General features: G+C 43.7%; 1 protein-coding gene across 1 annotated transcript; it reads left to right on the plus strand.

Annotated features, from left to right (window-relative positions):
* The first annotated feature begins 5077 nt into the window (after window positions 1-5077).
* LOC130196784 (PR domain zinc finger protein 12-like) lies at window positions 5078-10799 on the plus strand. Its single transcript, XM_056419149.1, has 7 exons — window positions 5078-5336; window positions 6577-6642; window positions 7841-7965; window positions 8198-8353; window positions 9762-9876; window positions 10285-10330; window positions 10394-10799. Exons 1-7 carry the CDS (start codon window positions 5078-5080, stop codon window positions 10797-10799), a joined length of 1173 nt encoding a protein of 390 aa, XP_056275124.1.
* Window positions 10800-12070: the final 1271 nt, after the last annotated feature.

Raw genomic sequence — 12070 nt, forward strand, 5'->3', positions numbered from 1 at the left:
TATGTTAAATACATATAAGCTATACATACATACATTTTCAGCTGCTTAATCCGGGGTCTGGTGTGCAGCAGACCCTACAGAGGACACTCATCTCCTTACCTTATCTCTAAGGCTGAGCCCTACAGAGGAAACTCATCTCCTTACCCCTATCTCTAAGACTGAGCCCTACAGAGGACACTCATCTCCTTACCCCTATCTCTAAGACTGAGCCCTACAGAGGAAACTCATCTCCTTACCCCTATCTCTAAGGCTGAGCCCTACAGAGGACACTCATCTCCTTACCCTATTTCTAAGACTGAGCCCTACAGAGGAAACTCATCTCCTTACCCCTATCTCTAAGACTGAGCCCTACAGAGGAAACTCATCTCCTTACCCCTATCTCTAAGACTGAGCCCTACAGAGGACACTCATCTCCTTACCCCTATCTCTAAGACTGAGCCCTACAGAGGAAACTCATCTCCTTACCTTATCTCTAAGGCTGAGCCCTACAGAGGACACTCATCTCCTTACCATATCTCTAAGACTGAGCCCTACAGAGGAAACTCATCTCCTTACCTTATCTCTAAGGCTGAGCCCTACAGAGGACACTCATCTCCTTACCCTATCTCTAAGACTGAGCCCTACAGAGGAAACTCATCTCCTTACCTTATCTCTAAGGCTGAGCCCTACAGAGGAAACTCATCTCCTTACCCCTATCTCTAAGGCTGAGCCCTACAGAGGACACTCATCTCCTTACCCTATCTATAAGACTGAGCCCTACAGAGGAGACTCATCTCCTTACCTTATCTCTAAGGCTGAGCCCTACAGAGGACACTCATCTCCTTACCCCTATCTCTAAGGCTGAGCACTACAGAGGAAACTCATCTCCTTACCCCTATCTCTAAGGCTGAGCCCTACAGAGGAAACTCATCTCCTTACCCCTATCTCTAAGGCTGAGCCCTACAGAGGACACTCATCTCCTTACCCCTATCTCTAAGGCTGAGCACTACAGAGGACACTCATCTCCTTACCCTTATCTCTGAGGCTGAGCCCTACAGAGGACACTCATCTCCTTACCCTATCTCTAAGGCTGATTTCCAGCTGAACATCATGGCCTCAGATTTGGAGGTGCAGCCTCTCATCCCCGCCCATCACACTCATCTGAAAATCGCCCCAGTGAATGCCGGAGGTCACGGTCCGAGGATGCCAACAGGACCAACATCATTTGCAAACAGCAGAGACGTGATCCAGAGACCCCCAAACCTGACCTACTCCACCCCAGGCTGCACCCTTATATCCCCCTTTTTGAAAAATGGGAACCACCACCCCTGCCTACAGTCCATGGGCACTGTTCCTGACCTCCATGCGTCATTGAAGAGGCGTGTCAGCCAAGACAGCCCAACAATGCCCAGCGCCTTCAGCATCTCAGGGCAGATCTCATGCTTTTTGGCGACCTTAGCGGCCTCTTCCAGGGATATGTGTGCCATTTCGCTCCTCTCTTCCAAGTCTTAGGAGTTCCTCGAAGTGCTTTGTCCATCGCCTGGCAATGTCCCCCGTCCGGGTCAGCAGATACGATCACAAAGTCCATCATTGATCTCCGGCCTCAGGTGTTCTGGTACCAGCTCCACTTATGAGCCACCTTATGTTGGACCATGGTGTTGGTTATGGACAAACCGTGGCTAGTACCGAAGTCCAATAACAGAACACCGCTCAGGTTCAGATCGGCAAGCCGTTCCTCCCAATCACCCCGACTAGGTTTCTCTGTCGTTGCCCACGTGAGCGTTGAAGTCTCCCAGGAGAACTATGGAGTCCTTTGCAAGACCACCGACTCCAAGAAGGACGATACTCTGAACTGCGGTTTGGTGCATCAGCACAAACAGTCAGAGCCTGACTCCCCACAACCCGTCGGTGCAGGGAGGCGACCCTCTGGTTCTCTGGGGGAAACTCCAACAGAGCAGCACTCAGCTGGGGGCTCGTTGGGATCCCCACTCTCACCCGGCGCCTTTCACCCTGGGCGACTCTAGAAAACGACAAACCGCCGCCCGGTATAGCACTCGACCCAGATGCTTGTCCCTGCGGGTGGTGAGTCCACAGAGTGGTTGCTCCATGACTTTTCTTTGGGCTGAGTTTGATCGGACCCCAAAGGCGAAGGCCCGGCCACGAGATGCTCGTCTACGAGCTCCCCTCCAAGGTCTGGCTCCGGGAGGGTGCCCCGGTCTGGGTGACGTAGGTAAACTTCGTGGGCTGCTCCCATACATGTTAAATACATATAAGGATTTAACTTATGTGTATTTAACTTATATATGTATTTAACATATATTTGTTTATCTTATGTATGTATTTACATTACTTTACATGTCGTTTAACAGAATTATCATATAACTTATAAGCTAAATACAAAATAAATTACATATAAAATACATATATAAGTTAAACATGTATGTTAAATACATATAAGTTAAATACATATAGATAAATACACATAGATAAATAAATATATAAGTTAATCACATATATAAGTTAACTATATATAAGTTATATCCATATATACCTTCAACACTTAATATGAAATATGACTTTAAACACGTTCAGGTTTTCTTACATTTATTAATATTTAAGATCAAATATAAATAATAACAAATCAATTATAATATAATATGATGTACTGCATCCTGTTGAAACATGATGAAGATGATGAAGAGAAAGAAAAAGGAACCCTCCTTCTCCCTCCCGCTCCTCCTCTTCTCCTCCCCCTCCTCCTCCTCCTCCTCCTGCTGCTCCTGGTTATCAAAGGCTTTAAAGGAGGATTATTAGCATGAATACTAATGAGCATAATCACGTTAACGCAACAATATCACACAAACATGTGGGCTAGTTCCCACCGCCGCCTCCATTCACCTCTCCATCCTCAGCTCTGCCACCAGACTCCCTCTCCAGTTGCTCTTTCTATCCTTCTCCTCTTTTCTTTCTCCTCCTCTCTCTCCTCTGTTTCCTCCCTACTCCTCCCATGATCCCCTTCCTCTTTCCTCTCTTTATTTTCCTCTTCTCTCTTCATACTTCTTCTCCTCTCTCTTCTCCTCTCTTACTTCTCCTCCTCCTCTCTCCTTCTCCTCTCCTCCTCATTCTTCTTCTCCTCCTCTCTCCTCTCTTTATTCTCCTCCTCTCCTCTCTTTCCTCTCCTCTCTCCTTTCTATTCTTCTCCTCTCTCCTCTGTTTTCTCTCTCCCCCCTCTCCTCCTCCTCTTGTCTCTACACGTGCCACCCCCTCCACCCCCCTCCTCCTCCTATTGGCTGACGGCCCCCGATCCTTAAGATGAAGCTACCCGTGTGCAGCCGGCAGAAGGAGACAAGAAGGCAGGAGGAGGAGGAGACAATCAACACGTTCATTGAGTGAAATCAATTGAAAAACATTTAAAATCCCTTTCCTTGCTGCGTTGCTCCTTTCTCCCGGTCCTTTCTCCTCCTGCCCCCCCCCCCTCCACCACCACCACCCCCCTCCTCCCCACACACACACTCCCCGGGGAGTCCAGCGGGGCGAGCGGCTCTGCGAGCTGGCGGCGGGGCTTCGAGCGGCGGGGAACGAAGCCCCGTCTATCGGTCAAATATACGGGACTATTTAATTTGTTCCAAATATATTTAAATAGATGATTAAATGTTAATAACGTGTAATTACATCCTATGATTATCTACATATGTTATATTATATTTATATTTTATCCGCTTCGTTTATATAATATAATATTCATTGTTATCATAATATTATAATATATTTAAGTTTTACACACAAAAATATTATCATTATTATTTTTTTAAAAATTAAGTTTTACACACAAAAATGAAAACATTATTATTTATTTCGTAAGTTTTACACACAAACATTTTTTTTAATTGTATTATTATTATTATTTTAATTATTTTATTAGTTGTACATACAAATACAAACTGCTGTTAAATATAAACTTCATATTCACTTATATTTTATCTGAAATTATCAAATGTGTTATTTTTCATAACAATTATTCTCTTTATTTATAAAATCATAATCAAAACCAAATTAAACTGATGTTTCAACCGACTGTGTGTGTGTGTGTGTGTGTGTGTGTGCGTGCGTGTGCAGTCGCGTCTGTGCGTCGGTGCCCGTGTGTGTGCGCGCGCGTGTGTGTGTGTCTCGTGCTAACGAGTGTCGACAATAAATGTTTAAAAGCTCATAAATACAGATCAGATTGAAAGAAAGAATAATAATCCTGTTGAGAGACGAGACTATAGGAGGGCGAGGAGAAGGAGGAGGAGGAGGAGGGTGAATGGAGGGATGAAGAAAGCAGCTGTTGTTTTGGTAATCTGTTCTCTAATCTGTTTTCCTGCTCTGTCACTCACACCAAGTAACCGAACAGACTTCAATGTTCAATTCATCTGATCAGACAGCGAAACCTCGCAGGGTCCTGGTCCGGGTCCTCATCCTGGTCCGGGTCCTGGTCCTAACCCTTATCCTGGTCCTGGTTCTGGTCCGGGTCCTGGTACGGGTATTGGTCTCTGCTCCCTGTTGTTTCCTCATTAAGTCTAATTGAGGGTCTCGTCACGAGCCGAGCTGAACACGGAGCCAGCAGCGCGGAGGACACACACACACACACACACACACACACGCACACACACACACACACACACACACACACACACACACTTTCTCTCTCTCTCTCTCTCTCCTCCCTCCTCTCTTTATATAAATGTTGTAGGAGGTGATTACAGCCCATTAGACAGACAGGTAGTCAGTCAGTCAGTCAGAGAGACAGACAGGTAGTCAGAGAGTCAGTGAGAGAGAGACAGACAGGTAGTCAGACAGACCGGCTCTATATAAACCTCCTCGCGCTCAGACCTTCACACTTCTGATCAACTTTGTCTCCTCGTGACACTTTTTCATTTAAAGAAGAAGAAGAAGCCGCGCGAGCTCTCCTTCTTCTTCTGGGATTTAAAGTGTGCTTCTCCTGGGGAGCTGTCCTTCTCCTCCTTCTCCTCCTTCTCCTCCTCCCCCTCCTCCCCCGGTCCTCCGGTCCTCCTCCTCCCTGTACCCCTGGTCTCCGGTCCTTCCGCTCCCGGTCCCCGGCATGGGCTCGGTGCTGCCCGGCCCGTCCATGGGTCTGAAGCCGGGCTTTAAGCCGCAGCCGCCGCTGAGCCTCGCGGACATCATCACGTCGGACATCCTGCACAGCTTCCTGTACGGCCGCTGGCGGCACGTGCTGGGCGAGCAGCACCACCTGCACCACCTGCAGCACCTGCAGCAGCACGAGGACCACCGCGCCGCGCCGGGCCAGAGCCCCAAGACCGCCTTCACAGCCGAGGTGCTCGCGCAGTCCTTCTCCGGAGGTGAGTGACTTCAATTAACCAATTAAATATCTTTAGACAGCATCGCTTCATCACTTCCGTTCTTTTTAATGTCTTAATTTATGGGTTCATTACTTTGTTGATTCTTTCATCACTTTCCCGTTATTTATTTATTATAACATAATATTTTAACATCAGCGTTTTATCTTAATTGATATATATTATTATATTAATATATATATATATATATATATTATTATATTGTATATAGAGATAAATAATAACCTGATAAAACATGAACATGTTTCTACACATTAATTATTCATTTAAATTCATAAATTCTTTTCGGACCATAAAATATGTTAAATATGAATGAACCTGCACACATAGTTTATATAATTATGGGTTATATATATTATTTGTAATATATGTTTTATTTATATATAGGATTGTTATAAATACCAGTGAACCTCATCAATAAGAGATCAGCCCGGTTTTCACCGGATAAACTCATTCTGCCATTTAATTATTTGTATTAATGAATAGATTTATTAAATTACATTCTAACTTGTATTTGTTTATCTTTATTCTACCTTATTATTAGGTAATAATTCAAAAACATATGAGCTCTTGAATCATTTAATTATAATCGTTGAACCACAACGTGTGCGGCCTTCTTTTTATTTAATTATTTTATTTTAATAACTTTCTTTCACCGTGGAATTCGTTTCTGATCTCGATGAACTTCGTTCGGAACAATTCGGTGGAGTCCGGAGGACCCGGTCCCGGAGCCCGGATCCGATCGTCCGGAGCCCCACTTCCCTTAAACGGATTACTTTGTTCTCGTGTGAACGGGCCTCCTCCCGAAGCATTCATGGCCCTTTCTCCTTTTGTTCTCCTTTTGTTGTCCTCGCGCTATAAACTCTCATAATCTTCTATTAATAATAATATAATAAACCTCCATTTAAAGCTCGTTTCTCGCGTGTCACGCTCAACACGCGCGTGAAACTCGCCGCGATGTCCCGATTGTCTTCATTTACACTGGAGACCTCCTGCTGCTCCTCCTCCTGCTCCTCCTCCTCGTGGTGCTCCTCCTGCTCCTCCTCCTCCTGCTCCTCGTCTTCTCTATTAGGGGTGAACCCACTTCTCACGTGACTTGTTTCTCTTCTTTAAAGAGTTTTATATTAAGATTGTTTTAATCATTTAAAACTTGTATTTGTGTGTGTGCGTGTGTCTGTGTGTGTGTGTGTGTGTGTGTGTGTGTGTGTGTGTGTGTGTATAGAGGTCCAGAAGCTCTCCAGTCTGGTTCTCCCCAGCGAGGTAATCATCGCTCAGAGCTCCGTTCCAGGTACATTTATTATATTTATATGTCTGATTATGTTAATCTGCTTTTTAATTAGGGACCCTAATTAAATTGCTAGGATTTTTATTATTATTCTGCATCTTATTTTTCCACTTTGGGGGCATATTGGGGTATCAGACCCTAAAAGCTAAACTAGACATATATATGATATAGATGCCAAATTTAAGTCAATACAAATTGCTCTCTAGCGCCCCCTCAAAGTTTGACCGGCGACGCCCCTCACCCAGAATGTCCGAGTGACTTTACATGCTTCACACATGTCCACTTGGACCTGCTCTACAAAAAACCTCTCAGACCTTTAAGCTTCGCCTGCTTAGATTTTCCGACATTTTGAATTTGATGAAAAACACATAATTGTCCAGTTGTCCTACATTCTGGGTCTGATTCATACCAAACTGTATGTGTATCATGATCAAAGCTATATAATTGTTATATATATATATATATATATATAAAACTGTAGTATATTTCATTGTGTTAAGGACATATGGACCAATGAACCTTTTAGGGGGTGTGTCTTGTTTTTCAATGCTAATAAATTCTACATTATTGGGACTAATCACTCCAAACTTGCAGTTTATGTGCACATTGCATCCTGAAACATGCACAAAAGAATTTGTGTAGTTTGAACAATAGGGGCGCTACAATAATTCGTCAACGTTGGGAATTTTTTGCTTGAATTTGTCATTTCTGCCGTCATACAGTTACAAGCCCCATACTCAAAACTACTCCCATTGACTTCTCTCTTGTTGAAGGATGATGTCAAGGCGTTAAAGATCAATACTTATTAGAAGGGTGCTTTTTCACGGCAAAACCGTGACGTTATGTGGACCCCAATAAACAAATACAAAATTACTTAAACTCATCCAATCCTTCAGAGACCCACCCGTGTTCACACCAAGCCAGGGCAAATTTCTTGCATCACTTTTATTTACATGTAATTCACATGGCGTAGTCTAGACTTCAAGTAGAGACACATGATCCATGAATATATCCACGTGGTCACAGCGCCCCCTACAGACACATATATATATATACAAACCATCCATTCTCATTCTCTTAGTCCGGGTTTGGGTCGCGGGGGCAGCATATATAGATATATAGCTATAATAAATACTCTCAAGTCGGAGGGTGTACTTGTACACATAGGTAGTATCATCATTGTGTCTCTGGTATCTTTCAGGAGAAGGTTTGGGTATTTTCTCTAAAACGTGGATCAAAGCAGGAACGGAGATGGGACCGTTCACCGGGCGGCTGATCGCCCCAGAACACATCGACCTGTACAAGAACAACAACCTCATGTGGGAGGTAAAATACTGTGCTTACATCACATTTAGTAGAGCAACAACCTATATAAATATAACATAACATCATATCATATAACATCATATATCATATCATATAGATAACATGATGTCATATGATACAGCGTAAGGGAACGGGCTCTTCAGTCGCTCATGCTACATTCTTGTTCTATATATACATGTCTAGATATATATTTGTATATATGTATAAATATTGATCCTATTCTTGCTCTCAGGTGTTCAACGAGGATGGCAGCGTACGTTACTTCATCGACGCCAGCCAGGAGGACCAGAGGAGCTGGATGACCTACATCAAGTGCGCCCGCAACGAGCAGGAGCAGAACCTGGAGGTGGTGCAGGTCGGGAGCAGCATCTTCTACAAGGCTGTGGAGGTCAGTGAATGCACCGCGCAGGATCCTCATAAATGTGTCTTACAGGGACCTCGTGAATGTGTCTTACAGGGACCTCATGAATGTGTCTTACATGGACCTCATGAATGTGTCTTACAGGGACCTCATGAATGTGTCTTACATGGACCTCATGAATGTGTCTTACATGGACCTCATGAATGTGTCTTACATGGACCTCATGAATGTGTCTTATAGGGACCTCATGAATGTGTCTTATAGGGACCTCATGAATGTGTCTTATAGGAACCTCATGAATGTGTCTTACAGGGACCTCATGAATATGTCTTATAGGGACCTCATGAATGTGTCTTACAGGGACCTCATGAATGTGTCTTATATGGACCTCATGAATGTGTCTTACAGGGACCTCATGAATGTGTCTTACAGGGACCTCATGAAAGTGTCTTATAGGGACCTCATGAATGTGTCTTACAGGGACCTCATGAATGTGTCTTATAGGGACCTCATGAATGTGTCTTACAGGGACCTCATTAATGTGTCTTATAGGGACCTCATGAATGTGTCTTACAGGGACCTCATGAATGTGTCTTATAGGGACCTCATGAATGTGTCTTACAGGGACCTCATTAATGTGTCTTACAGGGACCTCATGAATGTGTCTTATAGGGACCTCATGAATGTGTCTTATAGGGACCTCATGAATGTGTCTTACAGGGACCTCATGAATGTGTCTTACAGGGACCTCATTAATGTGTCTTATAGGGACCTCATGAATGTGTCTTATAGGGACCTCATGAATGTGTCTTATAGGAACCTCCTGAATGTGTCTTACAGGGACCTCATGAATATGTCTTCTAGGGACCTCATGAATGTGTCTTACAGGGACCTCATGAAAGTGTCTTATAGGGACCTCATGAATGTGTCTTACAGGGACCTCATGAATGTGTCTTACAGGGACCTCATTAATGTGTCTTATAGGGACCTCATGAATGTGTCTTACATGGACCTCCTGAATGTGTCTTACAGGGAACTCATGAATGTGTCTTACAGGGACCTCATGAATGTGTCTTACAGGGACCTCATGAATGTGTCTTACAGGAACCTCATGAATGTGTCTTACAGGGACTTCATGGATGTGTCTTACAGGGACCCGTTATGATAGTTACTCCATCTGGATGTTTAATTGTTCAGTTATTTAGGATTCTTTAGTTTCTTATTGATAATTTGATTATTTATCATTCTTGTTTCTCTTGTTTGAACTATTATAATATTTGTTATTCTGTATGCGGCCTGTAGATTATAAATAATAAAGGACATAACGTTCTGTAAGGAATAGAGAACCTGGAGGGTCGTGGTCTCATCAGACTCCGGAATGTGTCGCCCTCTGCTGGCTGAGTGACGGTACTGACTCGTTCTGGTCTCCCCTCAGACCATCCCTCCGGACCAGGAGCTGCTGGTCTGGTACGGGAACTCCCACAACACGTTCCTGGGGATCCCGGGGATCCCCGGAGGAGACGAGGAGCAGAGCAAGAAGACCAAAGCGGGTACGATATGGATTATTGATCGATGATGTCATCGATTCGGACGCATAGACTGAAACATAAAGTTTATTTATTTTAGTATGATCATACATTCCAGAATCAATTATTATTTTAATTGATTAATTATCTTAGAATGATCATTAAATTTAATGTAAAATATGTATTTATTATTTTAGAATCATCATAACATTTTATATCAGTTATTTATTTGTACTTATTCATTTTAGAATGATCTTTACATTTTATTTAAATTTATTTAAGAATTATAATTAAATTGTATATTATTAATGTATTTATTATTTTAGAGTGATCATAAAATGTTGTATAGTTTTTTTAATTGTTGTTATTATAACCACATTAACGTTCATCAGGATCATAATCTGGACCCTTTCCTCCTCCTCCTCCTCCTAGATGAGTTCCACACCTGTGAAAGCTCCTCCTCCTCCTGCTCCTCTTCGTCCTCCTCGTCTTCCTCGTCCTCCTCCACCTCCACCTCCAATTCCACCTCCACCTCCACCAGTCTGGGGCGCATGCGCTGTGTCATCTGCCACCGCGGCTTCAACTCGCGCAGCAACCTACGCTCGCACATGCGCATTCACACGCTGGACAAGCCGTTCGTGTGCCGCTTCTGCAGCCGCCGCTTCAGCCAGTCGTCCACGCTGCGTAACCACGTGCGGCTGCATACGGGCGAGCGGCCCTACAAGTGTCACGTGTGCCAGTCCGCATACTCACAGCTGGCCGGGCTGCGCGCGCATCAGAAGAGCGCACGGCATCGGCCGTCCGGGGCCGCTGCCGGGGCTGCGGGCCACGCCGCACACTCTCCTCCTCCTCCTCCTGCTCTTCCTCCTGCTACCGCTCACCCGCAGCTCACCTCCATGCCGCACCCCGCGTCCCTGGTGCACCACATACCCACCATGGTGCTGTGAGGGGGGATGGGGGGATGGGGGGCAGAGTAGAAGACATAAATAAAGAGAGAGAGAGAGATTGACATCTTTGACCTAAAATAAACTTGAATATTTAAATGCAGTTTAATGGAGGAAGATGATGACTGGCTCTAGAAGACCAGCTGTGGATCTCGTTTGTACCTTATACTATGAACAGAAACACTGACTCATGGAACAGGTGCATGCTGGGACATGGGTTCTCCGGTGGTGTAGATCACAATGTCGTGCTTTGGTTTGCATGCTACTGGTTCTGTTAAATGTTGTGTGTGTTGAACACTGGGACTAGAACACTGGGTCTAGAACACTGGATCTAGAACACTAGGTCTACAATCCTAGAGCAATGGGTCTAGAACACTGGGTCTATACAGGTCTAGAACACAAAAATTAGCAGTCAAGCCAGCTAGCGTGGCGTGCTAGTCGATCTGTTTGCGTCACGCGTTAGCTGGTTAGACTTAGGAACACATTTTGGTTTGGGTTAAAATAACTCACATAGATCCGTGTTATTAGTGCTAATGTTAGCTTTAACGTTAGCGCTAATGTTAGCTTCAACATTAGAGCTCATGGTAGCTTTAACATTAGGGCTAACGTTAGCTTTAACGTTAGTGCTAATACTATGTTGACAATTTCTTGGAGTATTATTTAGCATTGCTAGCACTTTAGCATAGTAAACTATAGTAGCCTCCAAGCTAGCACTTTAGCATTCACCTTGTTGATTTAAAACCTCCTGAAACTGAACGATACCGTGATAAATCGCTCAATGCTAACACAAACACAATGTGCAGTAACTCACTAATGTTTAAGCATCCATTAGCTTGACTTGTGGTAAACGTGATGCTAATGTATTAGCACAAGACACCAAAGTATCTTTTGGTACTTTCCTCAGTTAGCTGCATACTAAAACATTAGCCTGCTTCTTATTGGCCAAACTGCTACAAACTCACCTGCCACCGAGAGGATCATCACTTATTAAAATAGGCAGAGCCTGAAAATGTATCATATTATATTATTATTAATATTATTAATATTATTATTGGTTCGTGTCTTTTGGGTCGAAACCCAAATTGGGTCTCAGGCCGGTTCAGTGGACCCGTTATGAAATATTAGAATCCAAGAGTCTAATCTCTGTAAATGTTGACTTTTTTCTGATTTCTGTATAAATATGTTGTTAAATAATTTAAGAAATAAGATAATAGAAACTCGGGGAGTCCCGTTTTTCTCTTCATGTAAATAATAAACTGTCAAAGAAAAGAATA

The sequence above is a fragment of the Pseudoliparis swirei genome, chromosome 7 (assembly GCF_029220125.1).
Source record: "Pseudoliparis swirei isolate HS2019 ecotype Mariana Trench chromosome 7, NWPU_hadal_v1, whole genome shotgun sequence".
NCBI classification, from domain to species: Eukaryota; Metazoa; Chordata; class Actinopteri; order Perciformes; family Liparidae; genus Pseudoliparis; species Pseudoliparis swirei.

What these genes read in the sequence shown, in the direction of transcription:
- LOC130196784 (XM_056419149.1), top strand. Translation starts at nt 5,078, where the DNA reads ATGGGCTCGGTGCTGCCCGGCCCGTCCATGGGTCTGAAGCCGGGCTTT. An exon ending in CGCGCAGTCCTTCTCCGGAG is followed by an intron (nt 5,337 to 6,576) that starts GTGAGTGACTTC and finishes GTGTGTGTATAG; the next exon opens with AGGTCCAGAAGCTCTCCAGT. An exon ending in CGCTCAGAGCTCCGTTCCAG is followed by an intron (nt 6,643 to 7,840) that starts GTACATTTATTA and finishes GGTATCTTTCAG; the next exon opens with GAGAAGGTTTGGGTATTTTC.